General features: G+C 37.8%; 1 protein-coding gene across 1 annotated transcript in view; it reads right to left on the bottom strand.

Annotated features, from left to right (window-relative positions):
- Positions 1-20805, bottom strand: part of CUBN (cubilin) — a 142104-nt gene that overhangs the window by 37328 nt on the left and 83971 nt on the right. The window contains exons 35-50 of the mRNA XM_053996254.1: positions 20191-20319; positions 19720-19852; positions 17040-17245; positions 15987-16168; positions 14151-14340; positions 13302-13499; positions 12815-12961; positions 11763-11953; positions 11289-11472; positions 9791-9965; positions 8573-8751; positions 6630-6839; positions 6183-6323; positions 5605-5786; positions 3952-4123; positions 2760-2966 (exon numbers count right to left, since the gene is read on the bottom strand). Of these exons, the coding sequence (XP_053852229.1) occupies positions 2760-2966; positions 3952-4123; positions 5605-5786; positions 6183-6323; positions 6630-6839; positions 8573-8751; positions 9791-9965; positions 11289-11472; positions 11763-11953; positions 12815-12961; positions 13302-13499; positions 14151-14340; positions 15987-16168; positions 17040-17245; positions 19720-19852; positions 20191-20319 (2826 nt within the window). The remainder of the gene's footprint in view (positions 1-2759; positions 2967-3951; positions 4124-5604; positions 5787-6182; positions 6324-6629; positions 6840-8572; positions 8752-9790; positions 9966-11288; positions 11473-11762; positions 11954-12814; positions 12962-13301; positions 13500-14150; positions 14341-15986; positions 16169-17039; positions 17246-19719; positions 19853-20190; positions 20320-20805) is intronic.

Below are 20805 nucleotides of genomic sequence, written 5' to 3'. Positions count from 1 at the left end.
AACAGGGACTTTTCTGCTGTATGGGGATGTGCATCATCCATGAGCAAACTGTCATCACTGTATTAATAGTGGGCATCTCTTTCCCAGGGAACTCAACATATTCTCTGTTTGGCCAAAAAAAAAAAAAACAACAAAAAAAAAACAAAAAAAACCAAAAAAAAACAAACAAACAAACAAACAAACAAAAAAAACCAGCATTTGCTGAAAATCTTGAAGCCTAAAAGGAAGCATAACACAGGCCACTGTACTTGACTGACACTGAATGTTTGCTCAAGCTAGTGAGCTCCTATCCATCACATTGCTAAAAGCAGTTTCCGTTTATTACTGATAAATTCCCAGGAGAAAGAAAGCAAGCGTAATAGCGTTCCTCATGACATCCAGGCAATGCCATTCCTAAGTGCACTTCTCTAATAATAGCAGGTTGCTGGTCTTAAAAGTCTCAATTTAAAAGCAACTCCTAGCTCTGCACAAAGTGGCTGGCCATTCTTGTGAAGAAGGCAGTAGAACAAGAGGAGGAAATTTTGGATGCTCTTCAAAGCCTTTTCAGAGTTATTCCAAATCATGGGTTGGTTGAGTAACTTCATGTTTCCATGATATGCAAGTGACACAGCCACCATTTGAAATGCCTTGAAGCACAAGGAGGAAAAGGGATATATAATAAAATTCTACCATGCAAATTACACAGAGAAATGGTACAAACTGTCTTGATAACATGCACTGAAAATTATATTGAGCCATACAAGCAGAAGACATTAATGATAAATTGTGTTCAGGAAAAGGTAGTAATAACTACTTTTAGCATTAGTATGTGAAATACATTTTCATTTTTGCACATTTTATGAGGTGATTAACTATGTGATAGATGTCACTCAGGTTTCTCAGTCTCTACAGCAGTGAAAAGTGATACCAATCATTGCTTTCATGAATGGCCAGCTGGCCAGAGATCTAGGCTCTTGATAAACAGAAAAAGAGAACAGAAATATTGTGCTGCAACATTTCATTCAAACTGAAGGGAATGGTCTGAAATACAAAATGAAGCGTCTTCCACAAAAGCCAAAAGTTAGGAGTATATTTCACTGTAGCAATATGCTCAGCTGTATTACCATGTACAACCTACATACATGTGTATGATAATTTAATAACTTAATACCTTACCCTAAAAAAATTGAAATATTTATTTTATCTATTTAGCTTAAATATTAGTCAGTGAACTACAGTCAATTCTGCTTTTAAATTTTTTTATTTGAGTACCATGAAGTATGTTGTATGGGCATCACGAAAGAATTTTGCACATCTCAGCTCCATTTGGGGTCTCTTGAGTCAGTTACAACAGACTTTCCCTAAGTATGCATCTGCTGTGTCAAGAGTCTTAAATAGCACCTGCCTGAGTTTAGTGGTACTCCAAACACTGCATCTCAGTGCTCATTAAATGTTACTTGTCAGCATACACAGATGAATGAGGGCATTCTGCTTTTGATACCAGGCTAGCTGTGAAATTGGAGGTCTATTAGTAGTGCTGAAATGGACACAGGATTTAGATGACAAAACTGTGTAGAGCAAAGCAAGACTATGATTTCTTCCCTTTTCTTTGATTGTATTGCCTGGAGGCCTGAGGTTCATGATAAAATGAGAGTAGCAGGAATGAATGAGTAACAAAGCAAATATATTTTACTGTTTCTTTCTCGAGTTTTTTTTGTGTTTTTTTTTGTTTTGTTTTGGTTTTTTTTTGTTTTTTGTTTTTTTTTTTTTTTTTGTTTTGTTTTTTGTGTTTTTTTTTTTTTTTTTTTTTTTTTTTTTTCCTATTATTTCCCAGCTCCAGTGCATACATGAAAGAGAACTGCTAGGCTACAGAGCTATGCAGGGTCTGGCTCTACACAGGAAAAACCTATGCTATACAACCAAAAGCTCTTGCTCAAATATGTGCAAATAAGGATGGGACAGATTCCTGCTCTCAGCCTTTTCACGTTTCAGAAAGCATTTCCTGGTAAATTAAAACCTGCTGTCTCTGGGACTCACAGGTACAGCCTTTCCATGAAGACAGCTGCAGCTTTCATAATACATTTGGAATAAGCTGAGCGACTTTCATGTGACATTTCCAGTTGCTTGCTCTTGTGGATAAAGATGCTCAAATATGCAGGGATATCACTGGTGCATTAATCTTGTGATTTTTTTTTTTCTTCATTTAAAATGCTTTAGTCTGTGTTTTGCAACATGGTCTCACTGAAAATAAGGATTTCTTTTTGGAGAGTGATCTTACAGAACACAAAAATGGATCTGAAGTGGGTGTGCAGTCCAGAGGCTATGAATAATTCAAACATTCTTTACTCCATTCCTGCTGTCCCTGGAGATATTTCAGGACCAGGGAGAGAATGGGAAGTGGACCAAATAAATTATTTTGATGACTGCAAATGCCATCTCTCAAGGCAAATGAAGTGAAATTCATATTGTCCCTTGTAAAGAGATAGTCAGGTGAGTATTACAAACAGCAAAACTAGTTATCTCCTCAAGATGTCTTTACAGTTTTCCATTTTCTCCCCTGAAAGAATACATGACCAAATCCATGAATCCATTTCTCTGGTAGTGAAATCCCACTTCTTATCATGGATGCAACACGGAAGGCAGGATGCGAACACTCTCAAATGTACAGATTCTACAAGAGCCACTCCTTGCAAATATATATGAATGAGATTTGGCACAAACAGAGTTGTACAACCAGAATCTCGATAGGCTTCATCCATTCTCCTGCTGAACATACAAACCTATTCGTAGCTCTAGGTAGTCATACTGGCAGTTCTGGTGATGTTCCAAGTGGAAATCCTCAAAAGATATATACATGGATGAATTATAGTGAGAGGGATTTTTAATGATCCATTCACAGTTCAGGTTACTTGTGTAATTTCTGATGCCATCATAACCAGGAGAAGAGAAATTCCCACCTGCATGTGCCATCAGGATTCCACCACAAACTGCAGAAACAAAATATGGTTTATTTGAAAGTAGTAATAATTCTTGTATGAGGAGAAATCTTGCCCCTCTTCATTCAGGTAAGCTCACATCAGAAAGTATGTGCTGATTAGATTAAAACCTTTTCCACCTTCTAACTTTTTTATAATTTACTGCACTGTACAAGAGAATTCTTCCCTCTTTCCCTGAAATTTGTTGGCAAGTCTTTAAAAACGCACGTGTAAAGCAAAGAACAATTATTTACAGGATCAAATAAAATATTTCAGCAGCACTGAATAAAATATTTCAGCATCAATACAAAAATATAAAATAAAATATTTCAGTATCAGTACAACAAGCATTATTAAATAATTTTGATAAAGTCTCACTGCAGCTTTAGTCCAGTATTGCTCAGCCCTACTCATTACCTAATTCTAGGCTCAAGAGAAAATTTTTCATGGAAGATACCCTCATGACATAGTAGGGTGCTTGGGGTGGGAGTTGGAAAATAAGTTCAAAAGACTCAAGGCTGTAGTAGTAAGGCTCTGCTAGCTGCCTCCTCTCTGGAGGCTGAGCTTGCAAAAGTAGGTTAGCTGCACTCTTTCACAAGCTAGAATAAATAATTACCCTCCTGAATAACATGGGAGCACTTGAATTATTCAATTTGTCTATAGCACTATGCTTTTTGAAACTTTTCATGGAATAAGGCCACTTCAGACCATCTCTTACTCAAGACTCTGTACAAAAAAATAAATCAGTAGGAACAGCATGGACTGTGATCCATACAGAGGCACATGAAGGCCATTGCTCACAGAGATTCTCCATTTTTTTTTCAAGTTCTTTCAGCTAATTAAAGATAAATATCTATTCCCATCCAGAGATGAAAGAGAAAAAAGGTATCAGAGATTTGTTATCTGTTTAGGCAACTTTTTTTTTTATATGTGCCAGTACTCTAGATATGAAATGACTCAGCAGAGATCAATCACCTAAGTCAAAAACATACAGTACCTGCATCTTCACTAGAAGTATATGAGACACTGAAGCCTCTGGCTGCACGGGACATATCTGTCACCAAAATTATTTTCATTGTGTTTCCAGTGGATTTCACCTCAGTGCCTGGATTTACCTCCCCACACAGCTTGGCCAGCCGGGGAGAGTTTTGCCCAAGGCCATTGTAAACCTGTGGAGTCAAAACAAACTCTTATGACATCAATATACAGTCTTATGAGCATCTCCTGTATCATTTAAGAGTGTTTACAATCTTTAATACAAATTTTACTGATGCCCCTCATAAGGGGTTAGCTCTCAAATCTACCCAAACCTTGGAAGAGACTTACCTTGAGTGGATGAGGCCCTGAAGTAAACATCAAAAATAACTTGCTTATTTTGGTGAAATACAAACATATTCTCTCCTCCCCTCTCTCTCTCCTTTTTCAGACAGAAATTGAATTTTTTATTGAGAAGAATACTGTAGTTTAGCTCAATATTTATATGTTCAATCACTTAATAATGCTAGCTACTGATTGCATTAATTTCATTTCAAATCATCATCTTCTAAAGCCAACATGAGCTTTATCAAAATCTTCTCCAACATACTGAGTGCTGGTAGGCATTTCTGATTAGTTAAAACATTTCACTTTTTGATGATCCAGGGATATTTTGCTCCGTTTCCTTTATACACCCTTTAGCCTAGGAATTAATTTCCTTCTTTCTACTCTGCAGTGCAAGCAAGGCAGAAATGATGTTTCCCACCGAGGCTTGGAATATATTAGAGTATTGAAGGCATAAGAGCCAGCAGGAAAAATTTTCCTTTAAGCGATCTTTATCTGATAAAAAGCCAGTTCCCAAAGGTTTGTCTAAAGCATCTGTGAAGAAAAATAAGGGAAACATCATCTACAAACCTCAAGGGATGAATAGCTGCTTCAACCCCCATGCTTGTGCATGGATTGGCTTCTGATCATTCTACAGTTAATTCCTGTGTTTGCACTGCTTATCTGTGGAAGTGGGAAGCTAAACTCTACCTCACATTTCTGTAATGTCATGGAGGAATCATATTTTTGAGGCATTTGTACATCTGACCTGGTCCAGGTACCAGAAATCAAAAATAAACATGATAAAATAACCAATATCTACCTTTTTTTCAAGATGGAGAGTGATATACAAGTAAAGTTTTCTGGGGTTTCTCTATCTTTAGTTCAGAGTAGCCATTTGCTGCAATCTCTGTCTTTTTCTACTTTTTTTTTTTTTTTTTTTAATGGACAGCAAAAAGTAACAACAGCAGTAGATACTTCCTAAGTCAATAAAAACTGGAAATGACTGATGGATTTTGTTTGCACAGAAAAGAGACATTGAAAGCTTTCAAAAACCCAAGAATTTTTTTCATAAATTGATAATTGGTAAAAAGACATCTTCAGTGATTCCTTTAAGCCTTCTATTCTGCCTGGGCCACAATTTCAAAATTTCCATACTCCAAAACAAGGAGATGAGTTTAGATGCTCTACAGAGATAAATGTCTCTCATTTATCTGCTTTCCCCAGATTAAATTACGATTTGTCTAAAAACCATATATAGACCCATGAGTGACTTTTCAGCTTTATTGTCCATTAATTGTCCATAAAAGGATTAGGAAGAGCAGTTTCTGACTCTACACCCAATACTCACAGCCACATAATCTGATGAGCAGCTCCAGTGCTCTTCAGTTTTCATGTCATTAAATGTTAGGGTCACACGTCGGCCTTCTTCCACTGTGATCCTCCACTCACACACTCGGTTATGTGGGTATAGGTTGGGATAGTTGGGTGAAGTAAATGTCCCAATGGGTGCAGTAAGATCTCCACCACATTCTGAAATATCCAAATATTGGAACACTTCTCAGAATAAAGCATTGCTTATAGAGTTGCAGGAAAAAAAAAAAAAAACAACATTGTGAGAAAAAGAGATCCTGAGAGGTTGATCTGATCCCCCTACCATGCTTGTCTAACCAGCAAGCTCCTGCCAGTCTTTATCACTCAGTCACAAAAGCAGCTGAGTATTAACTGACCATAGCAACTCCTTTTAGTCTGATTGTTAATATTTTCTTCTCTGAAGACCTCATCCCAGGCTTCAGAAGCCTGGGTGACCCACAGGCTTTGATGCCATATGATACAAGCCTCTCATTGTGGCAAGACTGAGACATTTCTGACTATGGTCTGTGGTGTAAGTTGCTTCCTGAGAGTATATTTCAACTCTAGAAATCCAACCTTCAGTACTGGAATCAAAGCGCAGTCTGAATCCCCGGGCATTGACTGATCCATCAGTGACAAACTTGACATAAGCAAAACTGTCAGAGGTGTCCACAGCATTAGGGAGAGTATTACCACAGTACCTGCCCAACAAATTTCCTGCAAAAAAGAGATAAAATAGAGAAAGAGAAATTTATATCAATATATTATTTCTATTTCTATTGAAGGGTCACTTTCCAATTTAACTGGACAGGCAGGAGTAAACTAGTGGAATTGAGTTATTGCTGGCAAATAGAAGGGTTCTGTTTGCCTTACTTTGCATCAGCAAGAAAGGCAGACACAAGCAAATACTGCACATTGAAAAACCTCACTTTATAGCCAAAGGGAAATGCTTTCGGGATCCTCTGGTGAGGTTTCCTAATAGTACTAGGGAGGGGAAGACAAACACTGAAATAATTCTCAGACCAGAAGAGTTGTATTCTCGGATCTCCACGAAGTCATTTGTGCACTCGGAAGAGTTTTGAATATCTAGGCCTTCTAGTCTGATGGTAAGATAGTGGCCCCTGGGACCCTGCAGAAACCATTCACACAGCAGATTGTCTTGATAATGAAGGTCAGGATACCCCGTGCTTTTGATGATACCAGTTTGTCCTATCACTGTCCCACCACAGGGAGCTGCAAAAGGAAGAGTATTATTTGGTTGACAAAAGAACCTCAGAGAGATGATCTTTCTGCTAAACAAGACTTATAGGTAAGGTACAACTGACTTGTTCTCTAACTGTGGTAATAAGACAGGAATTGGCTTCCAATTAAAAATCTTCCATGTTCTCAATCTAATTCAATCAGTCTTGGTTGCTGTTTTATTTTATTTTTTCACACCCCCCCACACACCCACACACACCCTGCCATTGCAAATATCCCTTCCTCTCTTTCATATCTCTTACCATTTGAATAAACTCACAGTTTCCAATCTAATATCTATCTATGTCCATATTTAACAGAAAACCTTGCAAAGATGGTAACAGGTAAATTAAAAAGAAATGAAATTTGCTAAGTGTGGATCTCAGTTCTTTATGAAAGACAAAAGTTTACTCCTGGTTTGGGTCAACAGTTGTGGTTCAGATTCCTTTTACTTTCATCCCTTCCATTCAGTCCTTGTGATGTCTCAGTGAGTAATCACTGCACAGAGTGTAAAACAGCTATTAATTTTTAATTGTCTCTCTCTAAACACTAATTTCTCTGCAGTACCTGCAAACATAAGTTTGTAATAGTAAGGCATATGGCAAATATGTGCTTACAGGCACATGGTGTGATTCTTGGGGTAGTCATGTGTAGGTCCAGGAGCTGGACCTTGATTATCCTTGTGGTGGATTCTGTGTCTGTTAGTTACAATCTTTCCATGGCAGTAAGAGTCGTGTTCATACTGTCAGTTCCATGAATCATTAAGTGCTTTGTTTCAGGATGACTGGCATTCAGCTAAAATACTGTAAATCTGTTACAGTTAAATGCAAATTATGGCTTCATATACTAATAAATATATGTATATATGCAAGCTTCTTCAGTTTTCACATTCAGAAATATGATAGCACTCTATTTTGGCTTTAGTGTTTCAGATCTAATGCAATGAACAAAATTCTGTATAAAACAATATAGTTCACTACTTTGCCTTTGAGAAATTAACAGTCCTAAACTTTCCTATATAAGTGATATAACATAATGGCTGTTATTCTTTGAAGATTATTAACATTATCAAACCCAAAAAAGTATCATAATTCTGAATCCGCTCAAGGACTATTTTTTGTTGAATTTTATTTTTTTTCTATTGTTTCTAACCCTGTTTTTGCAGCTTGAGAACAAGTAACTAAAGTATTTCTTTCCCAGAAGACAAATAATGGTTTTCATAGCTCATTCCTTTTCCATTCCATTATTATGCTGCCCCTATTTATCTAGTAGCTTGATTATAGATGGATTTACATTTACATGGAGAAGCTCCTAATTTGTTCTTCTACTGCCAATTCAGCTGATCTTCACATTCCCCTTCAGAACCCTGCTCATGAAAGTGACACTAAGTTTGCAGGCTGAAAATCAAACCATGTTACATATCTTTATCCACAATGACCTTTTTTCTACTGCTCCTTTGACAACTGGCTTTGACAAGAGGTTATCCAGTGTCTGTTTCTGCTACTGCTGGTCTATGAGCTTGTTCCTATTCTTATTTCCCTGATTTTCAGCTCTTGCTATGTGCAGAACATGCTGATATTCTGTTGCCTTAGCTCTAACAGTAACTGAAAGATGTATGTTCCTGTCAGCCCATCCCACAGGTCTGATTTAAGCCCTATTACAAAAGTCTAACGCTTGAAACCAAAATCTTCTTTAAAACAATAGAAACTGATAAATGCAAGCATTACCAATGGAGTATTTAGCATTGAATCCCACGTGTGTGGCACTGTTGTCAGACCTGAACCTCAGGTACATGACAGCTCCTGAGGATCTCTGTGAGCCTGGCATCAAACCTCCACAGAGCTTGGCAATGAGGGGGGCACTGGAGTCAGCGCCGCTGCGCAGCTCTAGGTAACTGGAAGTGCAGCTGGAAGGGAAGACAATTTTCGTTTCAGTGTATGGCAGTAGTGGTTCAAAATCATTCCAGTACGTGCTCAAAGCCATGAAGCTGTAGTGAATTAGATTGGTTTCCATGCAGTGTGAACAGGACAGAATCAACAAGATCATAATCCATTGCAGTTATGTAATAATTGAATCAAAAGAAGTGCTAGAAACATTGAGAAAGATTCATCTAAAACTCAGTCTATGATCAGATCAGATCTGACAGGAGCAAATTCTGGGTAGGGATACGAACAGCACTGGCAAAGTAGTTGTGATCATCTTAAGTGCATTTTTTTGGCAGGATTCAGATTCAGCAGATATTCCCTATTAGTCTCACTGAGAAGTGTTGAATTAAGGGACAACAAGAAGAGAGATTAAGGGAATAAAAATTCAGTTCTGGGGTCTAATTAGTTGGGCATACAATGACCCAAAATATCTCAACTATAAGCTTTGCCTTGAGAATGGTGCAGTGTCTTGGAAGCCAGAAAGGGCACATTTGGGATTCTCCATCCTTCACTATTTTTCCTGGACATGGTTTCACAGGCTCAACTTTGCCTTACAGCCCCTATCAATGAAGCTACATCAGCTGGAAAATAACCTTGTTTTATGGTCCAGGCAGGGAGTGCAAAACGTGTAGACCCATTGCAAACCAGCTGCGAGGCAATGGAGGAGGGAGGCAAAGTGTCATGGTAGTAATCCATTGGCTTTAAAAGCACTTGAGAGTCCAAATTACTGACAACCTGAAAATGAAAGGACTATGGGACACAGATTTTACAGAAAGCACCTTTCTATCATGGATGTTTCCACTTTATCTGGCATACTAATTTCTGTTATGCATTGCAATGTCCTAGGAATGTAAACCAGTGACCCAACAGCTTCAGTGATCTCTCAAAAATTTCTTAACCCCGTTTGATTTTAAATATAGAAGTATTTGTTCTCTGGGAGGAATTAGAGAAAGTGACAGAGAATGAAAAATCAGAATGGAGTCTCTGAATAAAATTAGGCAAAACAGTGTGGATGTATACTTTGGTGAAGGTTCAATGTAAAACTGATCTTCAAATTGCAGCTCTACTGCATGTCCATTGGGAGCAGTTATGGTCCAGATACAGTCAGCATGTGGAGGGTAGTTGCTCGGGTAGTTGGGGGAAGATGTATATCCACTGGGGTTGAAATCATTGATATAAATGTTCCCTCCACAGGCTGGGAAAGAAAAGATCACCAATAAAAACAACATGAAAAGGAAATGGGTGAGGCATCAAAAATATGACTTATCACTATATTCCAACAGTTTCCTTTTGATGTCATATAGTCACATCAAAAAACAAACACATTTCATTTCTTGCTGTGGGAAAGCATTTTAATGCAATAAAATCCTATACTCTTTTGCTCCTGCTTACCTGGTCATCCTCATTTCCAAAAGTTCAGGGTCCTGAATTGAACTACTATTACTTCTTCCTTGGATTTCTTATAAAACAAGCAAAAAACATATTTCTTGCCTTGTTCCTATGCCAACTCCCAAGAGCTAGAAAGTCCACAAGTCAGACCCATCAATATTTCTGTGAATCATTCCCAACTTTTACTTTCCAAGAACTGAAATATCTGAGATAATAATGAATGTGTGAGGAATGCCAGTCAGAGCAAACATGATGATTTGTTCAGGTCCTTTACCTGACAAAAATATCTTTATTTTGACCAGAACCTTTCTGTCCCAAATCCCCGCTATATTCTAGCAATACTGGTTTAACCCGGGGCTTTACTCAAGTTCCCTGAATTGAAGTGGTAGAAATGCTATTGTACAGCTTCAGCTATTCCCTCATGAATTCTCTGAAGTAATGCTAATTCTTTGGGGCAGCAGGGAAAATAGGCAGAAATCAAGCACTTAAAGATTAGAGCTGCTTGGCAGGTTGCCTTAGCTGTTTAGATATTCTGTTTAACAGATCTCCAGGTGTGCCAAGTGATGTCTGTTATGAACACAGTGGGATAACTGCAAATGCCAAGTTTGTGATTTCCTCCTGGGACCTGGGTCTCTATTTTGTTCATTCTTTCAAAGATGTTAGCTTTGGCAATTAATGTTATTTTCTCAGTTGGGAGTAAAACTTGTGAGAAATGTTGCCACCTTTCTAGACACATTACCCTGAAAAGTTCCTAACTTCATCTAGTGTTTGCACTGGGTACTAAATGTTGAAAATAAAGTTCTTGTTTCCAGGAGTTTTTTCTTTTCCTGTATGAATTTTTAACATCTCTTCCTAACTGTAGATGCTACTTCCCTACTAAAGGGTCTCTTTTTTTTTTTTTTTTTTTTTATCTATCTTTAATATTTTCAGGTTCTGTGACCTGAGCCCAATACTCTTTATAAAGGAGAAATCTGAGTGTCAGATCAGAAGTCATGCAGTACAGGACATTTTTGCAGACATCCGATTTTACCAGGGTTGGGACTTTGAACAAAAATATCCTTTAAGAGGACAAACTCCAAGTTATATATAAGTATAAGTTGCAGAATTTAAGTTTGTTCCCTAGACTTACCTAGACTCTTAGCCTCATATTTCAGTTTGAATCCTTGACCCTCATTCCTACTGTCAGAAGTGAAGTGGACAAACAGCTGATTGTCTGTGGTGTACATGGTAGAGATGGGGCTGCTTCCACAAAAACGTCCATTCCCCCTTGCAGACACCAAAGGTGGGGCAGCATTATCTAACCCATTCTTCAGCTAAAACAGAAATTGCTAATGTTACTCAAGTGAAGAGCCCTGGAATGTGAACTTTGTGCACAGAACATCTTAATGCTTCCAGCCACAGGGGAAATTAATAAACTAGTGATTAATTAATGCAAATTAATAAAAGAGAGAGAGAGTGAGATAGAGAGAAATATCATCTTTGGTATTTCTCTTTTGGTGGTTGCACCCCATGACATTTTGAGCTGCTCTACTGACATTGAAGTCTGTAAGATTCAGCAGCTTTAATAGCTTTGAGGATTTGGTGACCCAGCCAATAACCTCACCTCTACGTAATCTCCAAGGATGCAGGAAGTATCCTCACTCTTAATCTGGAAAGGCTGTTCAAAATGAACAGCAATGATAAATCCAGTGGCTACCACTACATGCCAGGAACAATTTAGATTAGGAGAATAGTTTTGAGGGTAGTTGGGGGAAGTTATCACACCCCTGCTTGTGTGCAAATAGCCTCCACAACCTGAAAAAAAAAAGATAAAAGTTGAAGCAAAGAAAAAAATCCAAAAGTGTCAAATATTCACCTATTCATTTTGAGTAAAACCCTGTCTCCTAAAAGATGTGATGGGTTAAAATAAATTTTGGAATGAGTGTATGAAGAGCTGAGGGGCATACAGCAATGCACATGATGAATGATCTCCCAAATCGCAAGCTTATAGATTTCAAGATGACACACCAAAATTCCTGACTGTGAGACTGTTCTCAGACTTAAAAGATGAATCAGCAGGCAGCAATGTCAAGAACCTCCCATAGCATAAGTTTATCATTACTCTGTCTGAGGACATTGCTTCTAGCCATGGACCAAAGCACTGCCATCTACTCCAGCTGCCAATCAGAAAAATTTCCCCAGTTGTCACTGTTGCCCTAATACTTTCTTGGTGCCTCAGCCCATTCAGGAATCTGTCATCATGCCTGAGTTCATGTGGGAGGACTGTTGCTGGGAATTGCTGACATTCCTGCTAGAATTTATACAGATTTCTGCATTTGTCTCTGTCTGCTTTGAGTCATTTATCTCTTTCTCTTGGTTGAGCATTCTTTCACCCTTCAGCTGAGCTGTTATAAACTTAGGCATATGCTTCTCTTTCTTCTGAGAAGTGACTGGTCTGGTTGAATCATGCTTTGTTGCATTATATTGCTGGGAAAATAGCAAATTTTACCTTTGTAGAGTCAGAAATTTATTAACACATATCCATGAGAGGTGAATAATTAGATGTGTGTGTAATTAATTAAATTGTAGACATCTCTTAACAATGCCAGAGTCTCTTACCCCATTGCTAGCAGCAAGGCAGACATTTATCTGGAGGAGAAGAGAAACAAGTCTTACTTTTGTGATAAGAGGCATTAAACCCAGCTCCAGTGACACTTGCATCCGACATGAAATGGATCAACATTGCATCTCCTGTTGATCTTATTGGGCCAGGAGGTTCTCGTCCACACAGAGTAGCCAGTACTGGGGAAAGACTATTGTCTCCTGGGATGAAAAGAGCACATTAGTGTTAAAACTGAATCAGTCCACATCTGCCTGCCTGTCACTGTGGCTCACACTTTCGGGAATCTTCTTTTCAAGACCTTTAACCCCTTACAAATTTAGAAAGATTTTTATGGATCCCCAAATATTTTGCTACACTTTGCTAATTTTATTTTAATTAGCAGAATGTCTCAGAATAGAGGAAGAATACTGTTTTAGGGCATGTTCCCATTGCTATCTAGATTGCCTAAGCTCAGTGGAGATGAGAATATTGGTATTTGAGGTATTTGGACTTTGGGTCTCTACTGCACCCTGTCAGAGTAGGGCAAGATTGGCTTCTCACCATCTTTGATAATAAGTTTGTCATAGTTGCATGAGCTGTGAGATTCTATGTCTAGTGCCAGGATATTGAATTCCACAGTGGATCCAGGAGCTCTGATAAGCCACATACAATCCTCAAGATTTCTGTAATTCATTGGCCAGCTTGGTGAGAAGAGGAATGAAGGTGTTTCTTCAGTTGTTACAGACCCTCCACATGCACCTGTCATAGACAAGAAGACCAAAAAAAGAAAGCACCCTCTTTTTAAACTGAATATACCCCTCATGCAATATAAGATGACACTCCTATAATAAAGCACAATGAGGGCACAGTGAAGATATGTTTAGTTACAGTAATGCAGGAATTCTTCAGCTTCAGTTTGGATTGAAGTATAAAACTTGAAAATTCTCATCCATAAGGATGTTCCTGTGCCAGCTGCTGCAACAATGTTGTGACCTATTTTATCTTGAGGAATATCTAACAAAATACCTCAGAGCATCTACCACAGTTTAACATAAGCTATTGTGCTTGTTTCATATCACAATGGCCAATGATTTAGAATGGTTTTTCAAGAGGGATAATTTTCCATGAAAGCATTACAAAAGTTTAGATTTAATTAAATACCTGTGTAAAGAAAAAATATCCTCTAGCAACATGCTTATTTTTAGAACACTGTAAATTAGTATATCTAAGAGTCTCTAGAAATTGTTTTTAAAAGATAGTAAAATGCTTCATTAAAATATCACTGAAATATTTCCCTCATTAACAACTTGGGCTTTCTCTAGTGGGGAAGTTTGTTTGGAATTCTTTAAGTAAAGCTGACTGTATCACTGACTGTATCACTTGTAACTGTGGAACTCACTGAAAACCCACCTCTAGCAATGGTCTGTGTAGCAGAAGAAGCATCCACTGCATACCACTCCAAAAGAAAGCCTTTTCCAGTCACAGATGAATCTGAGTGGAACTGGATTGTCATTGAACTGCCAGAGGATGCAAAAGAAGCAGGGTCTGCACCACAGTATGTTGCAACAAGACGAGAATGAACTGTGGGTCCATCATACACCTGCAGAGAGAAGAACAGTGCTGTTCCTCACAGACCCAGATTTTCATGTGCCCCATACTCTGCAAATTTCCAAGGAGAAAATTACACTCTTTAAATGAGTGAGAGATCTCTCAACAAATCCAAGTTAGAGAGAAATCTCTCTTATAAAAAGGGAACAAAATCTTCCTTTCCATTATATGCAGTTAAAAAATTAAGATTTCACAGAAGAAGGATCTGAATAGAAGTCATCAAATTCACCTCATTCCCTATCACGGGGCTGCTCTTTAGGAACATGGAATGATATCCCACTTTAAAAAAAAGTCCAAAAGTACAATTTTTATCCTTGATGGGAAAAAAAATCCCCCATGATATACAGAGGAAAGAAAAATAATTACTTTTCTTTTTTTTCTTTATCTTTTTTCCACCCTCTGAGGAACATATGTATTTTGAGTTCTATCAGATAAATAAGCAGATTTTTTTTTTTATTGTATCTATTGTTAACCCAAAATCTTGGCTGGTTACAAGATGTTTCTCCTTTGCCACCTTTCAAGCTTATTTTTTTCTTCTCATCTACCACATAGTAAAAATGTCCAGTAGAGAAAGCTAGAAATTATTAAAATTATTAAATTATTGAAGTAAACATTAACATTACATAATAAAATAAACATTAACATTACATTAATGATCTGATCCTTGAGTCAGGTTAAAGGTCAGGTTGATTTACACTCCCTAAATGTCTAGCTGGTTTAAGAAACCCATTTTGCTTTCAGAGGGACAAAGAAAGGCAGACTGAATTAGGAGAAAAAAATGCTGTTAATATATGACATGAGATGAAAGAAAAACTTTTATTTCCTTTTTGAACTAGTATTACATTTGAATATCAGTAAATTAATAATGAACCAAAAATATTGAACTAGTATTAACTTTGTAATATATAAAAAAAGGATAATTGATGAATTAACTGCTTTAAAAAAAGAAAGCAAGAAGAGATTTACCTTATTTAAGTGTTTTTGCTAGCTAAGTTCAGAAAGAAGTTGTATTCTCTATTGTTCATTTTCCTTAGCACTATGAGTGGTATATTGAAGAAGCCCCTGCTTATTGCTGGGGGTTGGACTACATAACCTGTAAAAGGCCCCTTCCAACTCCAAACTATTCCAGTATTCTTTTTTTTTTAACCTAGCTAGACTGTATTACAGGGGGTACAGAGAAACAATCAAACTGCAAGAAAGAGGTGCCTTTCTACTGCCAGCAGCCAAATTACTGATACAAAGAAGGTGCAAGTAAAGAATTTTTCCTTGGAGGATTTTAAAATAATTTTATTTTAGAAGCATTGAGATTTTACTATCATTGTTGTCTTTAACTGAACCGACATGGAGCAAATTTCAGTCTGGTAATTTACCTGAAATTCTAGAATAGTAATATTCTGGATTGTACCATTGTGGACTTATTTTCAGTAAATTTCAAACTTACAGATTGGAATTATCTGTTAGGGAGCCAAACAGTATGTAACTCTTCCTATAAATAATAATAATTGAAAGGACAACACAGCAAAAAGAGAAAGCCACACCAGACCCTCAGAAATGCTTCCCATTCATCATGTAGGTTTCTCTATTCATTTGTTTTACTAAAGCTGATGGAAATAAAATAACTTCTCAGAATGAAATCACCTTTAGGTTGTCATACTGGCACCTGTGATGATTTTCAATATCCATCTGCAGGATACGGCCATGGATAACTTGGGAAGCATTAACGCTTATCCGCCACTGGTAATCGGAATTGTGAGGATAACTTCTGGGCCACTGTGGTGAAGCTATTTGCCCTCTGTCTCCCACAATGTCATTTCCATACACTGAAAAAAAATAAAGAGACGGCTAATGCCTCTAATTCACATAGAATAAAAGAAACACTGCGGGGTCCATCTGACTTAATTTACTTCAGACTAGATAGTACTGTAAGGCTGTAAGATATGCCTCAGAAGTTCTAAGATGCACATCCAATTATTTTCTTGTTTTGAGAGATGTAGTGTTACCCATTTGAGCCATATGGGTCTACATGTAGGGGGAGAAGGAAGACAGTACACCTAAACTCCTCCCTGACTCTGACTACTTTATGTTCATTTCTACCCAAAAGCATTAAAGAATTTTTTTAAAGTGCCTTTGCACATTCTGGTGAAAAATGGTTCTGACCTCATTGAGGTCTGAACTATTGATAATTCATTTTGAAAATGAGTTAAATCTCAAAAGAAGTGAAATTATTAGAAGTTTAGCTTGCATAATCAAAATGGTTGTGTATGTTTAGCTTCAGCAGTCTGTTCATGCAGCAAGTCAGACTGATGTTGGCAGTGGTCCCTTGAAATTTTGGATCTATAAATTGGCATCATTTCCTTTTTTCTAATTCCACTCCCTGATTGATGGCATCTAGATCCAAACCAGAAGATGGACACTGTCACATCCAAAAAGCAAAATGGAAAGCTGGGAAAGAAATACCTTTTTCTTAATTTTCCAATTGCTGAATAAATATGATATACTTCTGGCATGTTTAAGAGCATTCCTTTACATTCAGTAGATATTTTACAAAATATTTTTTAGTGAATTTACAGACTTTTTGGCATCAGCAAATATTTCCAAATAGACATTAGGGGGCCAAACAATCACTTTTTAGAATAATTTCAGAAGAATTATGAAAGAACAATAGTTTTCAATCAAATGACATCTACTTACAGTGAGAGAAGGTGGCCCTGAAGCCAACATCCGTGCCTGAACTGTCTGAGACAAATTTGACCCACAGGATATGTCCAACAGTTGATGTATAATTTGAAGGGAAGGAGCTCCCACAGAACCGTCCTGTCAGCGTGCCTGTATCACTCCCTTCACGAATCTCTAGGTAATCTTTGGTGCAGCCATTACTGGCCTCCAGCTGAAATGCTCTGTTTCAATAGCAGTAGAAGAGCATTAGCACACATAAGACTGGCACATACTTCAGAGTGTGGCCTGCCAGGCCATTAATCTCACTGTAGATGGTATCCTTCTGTGAGAGTTAAGGAAAAGGCAGCAACAAAACCCTTGGCACCTGCCAAGGCCACCAATACAGGGCACTCACTTTCCAGCCCCTTATTTTGCAACAGAGCTTCAGTGTGCAGAGTTACACATTTTAAAGAGTTCTCAAACCTGTTTAAAATTTCTTGGTTCTCCAAGAACAGCCATGAAACTCAGAAACCCCTGAGATATAATCCAGATTTTTAATGTAAATCCAGTGAGTGTTGGGTGCAGAGAATATTTTAGCCCCTTCATATGTCTATTATTTCAGCACACTCTGTGGTGAGAAAACAATTGCTGATTTAGTTGCAGTTAACACCTCAGAGGTCAGAAATCCCTTAGCAGTTTCTCCAGAATTGCAAAATATTACTGTTTCTCTGGCCTCTCTGACTTTTACATATCTGGGCATGCAAAATAATAACAAGGATTGTTATCAACTCTTCTAAACTACTTTTTACCCTAGAAAAGGAATGAGAAATCAAATTATAAATTCTTAATTATTGCACCAAGCTGAATGATAAATATATTCTAAAAATCATCTGTTATTCTAAGTGAATTGCTTTTATACAAACCAACATGGTTTTCAGAAGCAGGCCATGAATATATAGCAAAGATTCCAGAGTGCCTCTAATAACCAATGCCTTAAATATTCATGCTTTCTGATACTCTGGCAACAACTTCTCCCTTGCAGATTTGAATACAGCTATATGTATTCAGCATACCATGCTGTGAAATGGTTCCAACCACTCATCTGGATATATTTCAGAACAGTTTAAAGCTAGCCTTCACATTGCAAGATAGACATTTCAGTTCAGACTGAGCTGAAGAAAATTAATGCCTCATGCCAACAAAACTTTATAACCCCCAACACTAAATTAAATTTAAAAAATAGTGCTTTCTAACACAATTACTCCATGCTTTCCAGTATTTTCAGCTTGCCTTTCAGCTATGTGTAACTGAAGAAAAAGAATTAACATCTACCCAGTGTCACTTTATATAAGTGAATGTATGTTCCACTGAAAGTTTCTGCTTCACATTAGAATTTTGGGTTGTTTCTGAAAAATTACTGCTTATTTTGTAACATTTTGAAAAATGTTTTCAGGCTTTTGGAAAACATTTTGGAAAATATTTTCAGGCTGTAGTGCTTTTTCTCTGCTTCAGTGAGTAGTGGAGGAATAGAATGTCCTTTTTATTGAATTAGTGAATCAGCACATGCCTAACAAGTTGTGCCTTATGCAGTCAGTGTGTTACCAGAAAAATTTTTCTTTTGTCCTGATTAGTTGCAAATGCAGGTTTCAGAGAGAGTTTTCCTGCTCATTCTTGGTAAGCTTTGCTAAAGGTCAGTGCTCTCTTTCTTGGCAGCAGCCACTGTTTGATGCCCGGAAATGTGAGGCTCAGAAATCTACCTCATGGGTAAGGAACGACCTAACAACCCTGGTAAAGGACTCCACGTTATTCTCCACATGACTTTCCTGTCAGAAGTGTTCAAAGGAAAGTTAGTTTACTGAAGGGAAAAAAAATTCCTTCACATATTCTGATTCCTGTTGTAGCTCCTCTGCTTTAACTGTTGGAGAAATTTTGAAGAGTCTAACATAAATTTTAGAATCTCAGAATAGAATCATAGACTGTTTTGAGTTGGAAGGGATCTTAAAGATCAAGTAGTTTCAAATGCCTGGCCATGGACAGGGACACCTTCTGCTAGACCAGACTGCCCAGAGCCCCATCCAATCTGGTCTTGAACACTGCCAGGTTTGGGGTATCCACAACATCTCTGGGCAACCTGTTGCAGTGCCTCATCACTCCCACCGTAAAGAATTTCTTTTTAACATCTAATCCAAACCTGTCCATTTTCAGTTTGAACCTATTGCCCCTTGTCCTGTCACTACAGTTCTTGATGAAGAGTCCATCTCCATCTTCCCTGTATGCCCCCTTCAGATACTGGAGGGTTGCTAAGAGATCTCTACAATGTGTGGGATATCTAGGCCCTTTATATTAATCAGCTACATAACACTAAAATGAATCTTTACATTGTAGGAACTTCCTTTGTAAAGAAAAGGCAGAGTGCTGCTAAATTTCCTCTTCTTGTTTATAAGTGAGTAAGAACTGGCTTCTTCACCATCTCATGCTGCTCAAATAATAAACCACCTATTTATATAATGCTGAATATGCCTTAATAGAAGCAATGACTAAGACAGGGAAACACTGATTGCAAGCTGCCACTAACCCCTGCTGTGTTCTCTTTCCAAGTTACTCTAAAAATATGTTTCAGTTTTATCACTGGCTAATTACATTTCCTAACAAACACAGAGCATCCTTCCTTCAGGTCTGTTAAAGGCTGAATAATAACCCCTGGCAATGCATTTACATGAAGGACAGCTGGAGCCGGTTGCCAGGGGAGCTGAGGATTGTCCAGACACACTCGCTGTTGAGCGGATATGGCTCGGGATAGCCAGGGCTGTTGAAAGCTCCTCTGTCCATGTGGAAAGTACCCCCGCAGGCTGCAACAAGAAAGAGACAACAGAGGCTTGGAAAGGATGGCATAAACAAAAAAAAAAAAAAAAAAAAAAAAAAAAAAAAAACAAAAACAAAAAAAAAAAAAACCAAAAACAACAAAAAAGCTTGACAGAGACAGAGCACTTGCTAATCAAGAAAGCATTTCTCCTTGTCTCTTTGTTCTTTAGCTTGTTGATGTACTTGCTGAGACCTTGGCCAAAAAGAGGAAGGGCAAAAGGGGAGGTTCAAAAATCGAATGACAGAGAGAAAAAGAGGTAAAGGATCTGTACTTTTTCTTAAAAGTCAGTGGTATAAGGAAGTAGCACCTGTTGCATGGACTTACATGATGATGATGCAGCATAGGTGGCATGGAAGCCCCTGGCAGTAACATCGTTGTTGGAGATGAAATTCACCACCAAGGCATTACCAAAAGAAGTGATAGGATGTGGCATAGTAGTGCCACAGTAACGGCCTGAAAGAGAGCAGAACACAGAGAGAAAAAAACCAAGTGTTCAGCATGTAATTACTACTGCTAATTTAATATTTGGAGTTAATGCCTGACAACAAGCAGGAGTAATGTTTGTTGCTTGCAATTGCAGTTGTCAATTCAATCTACATAAAAAAGAAATACTCCATGACACTTGCCCAAAACTCAACTCTTGTGGCAATACTTTGGGTTGGAAGGAACCTTTAAAGGTCATCTAGTCCAACCACACTGCAATGAGCAGGGACATCTTCAACTAGATCTGGTAGCTCAGAATCTCATCCAGCCTGACCTTGAATGTTTCCAGGGCATCTACCAATTCTCCAGACAGCTTGTTGCAGTATTTCACCACCCTCGTTGTAAAAAAACGTTTTCTTTATATCTAGTTGAAATCTACTTTCTTTTAGCTTAAAACCATGAGAATCTCAAGATGCCTTTCTAAAATGTTTTTCACCATCTTTCTTAAATGTCCCC

Source organism: Vidua macroura, chromosome 1 (genome assembly GCF_024509145.1).
Source record: "Vidua macroura isolate BioBank_ID:100142 chromosome 1, ASM2450914v1, whole genome shotgun sequence".
Lineage (NCBI taxonomy): Eukaryota > Metazoa > Chordata > Aves > Passeriformes > Viduidae > Vidua > Vidua macroura.
This window is presented reverse-complemented; position numbering and strand designations above follow the sequence as displayed.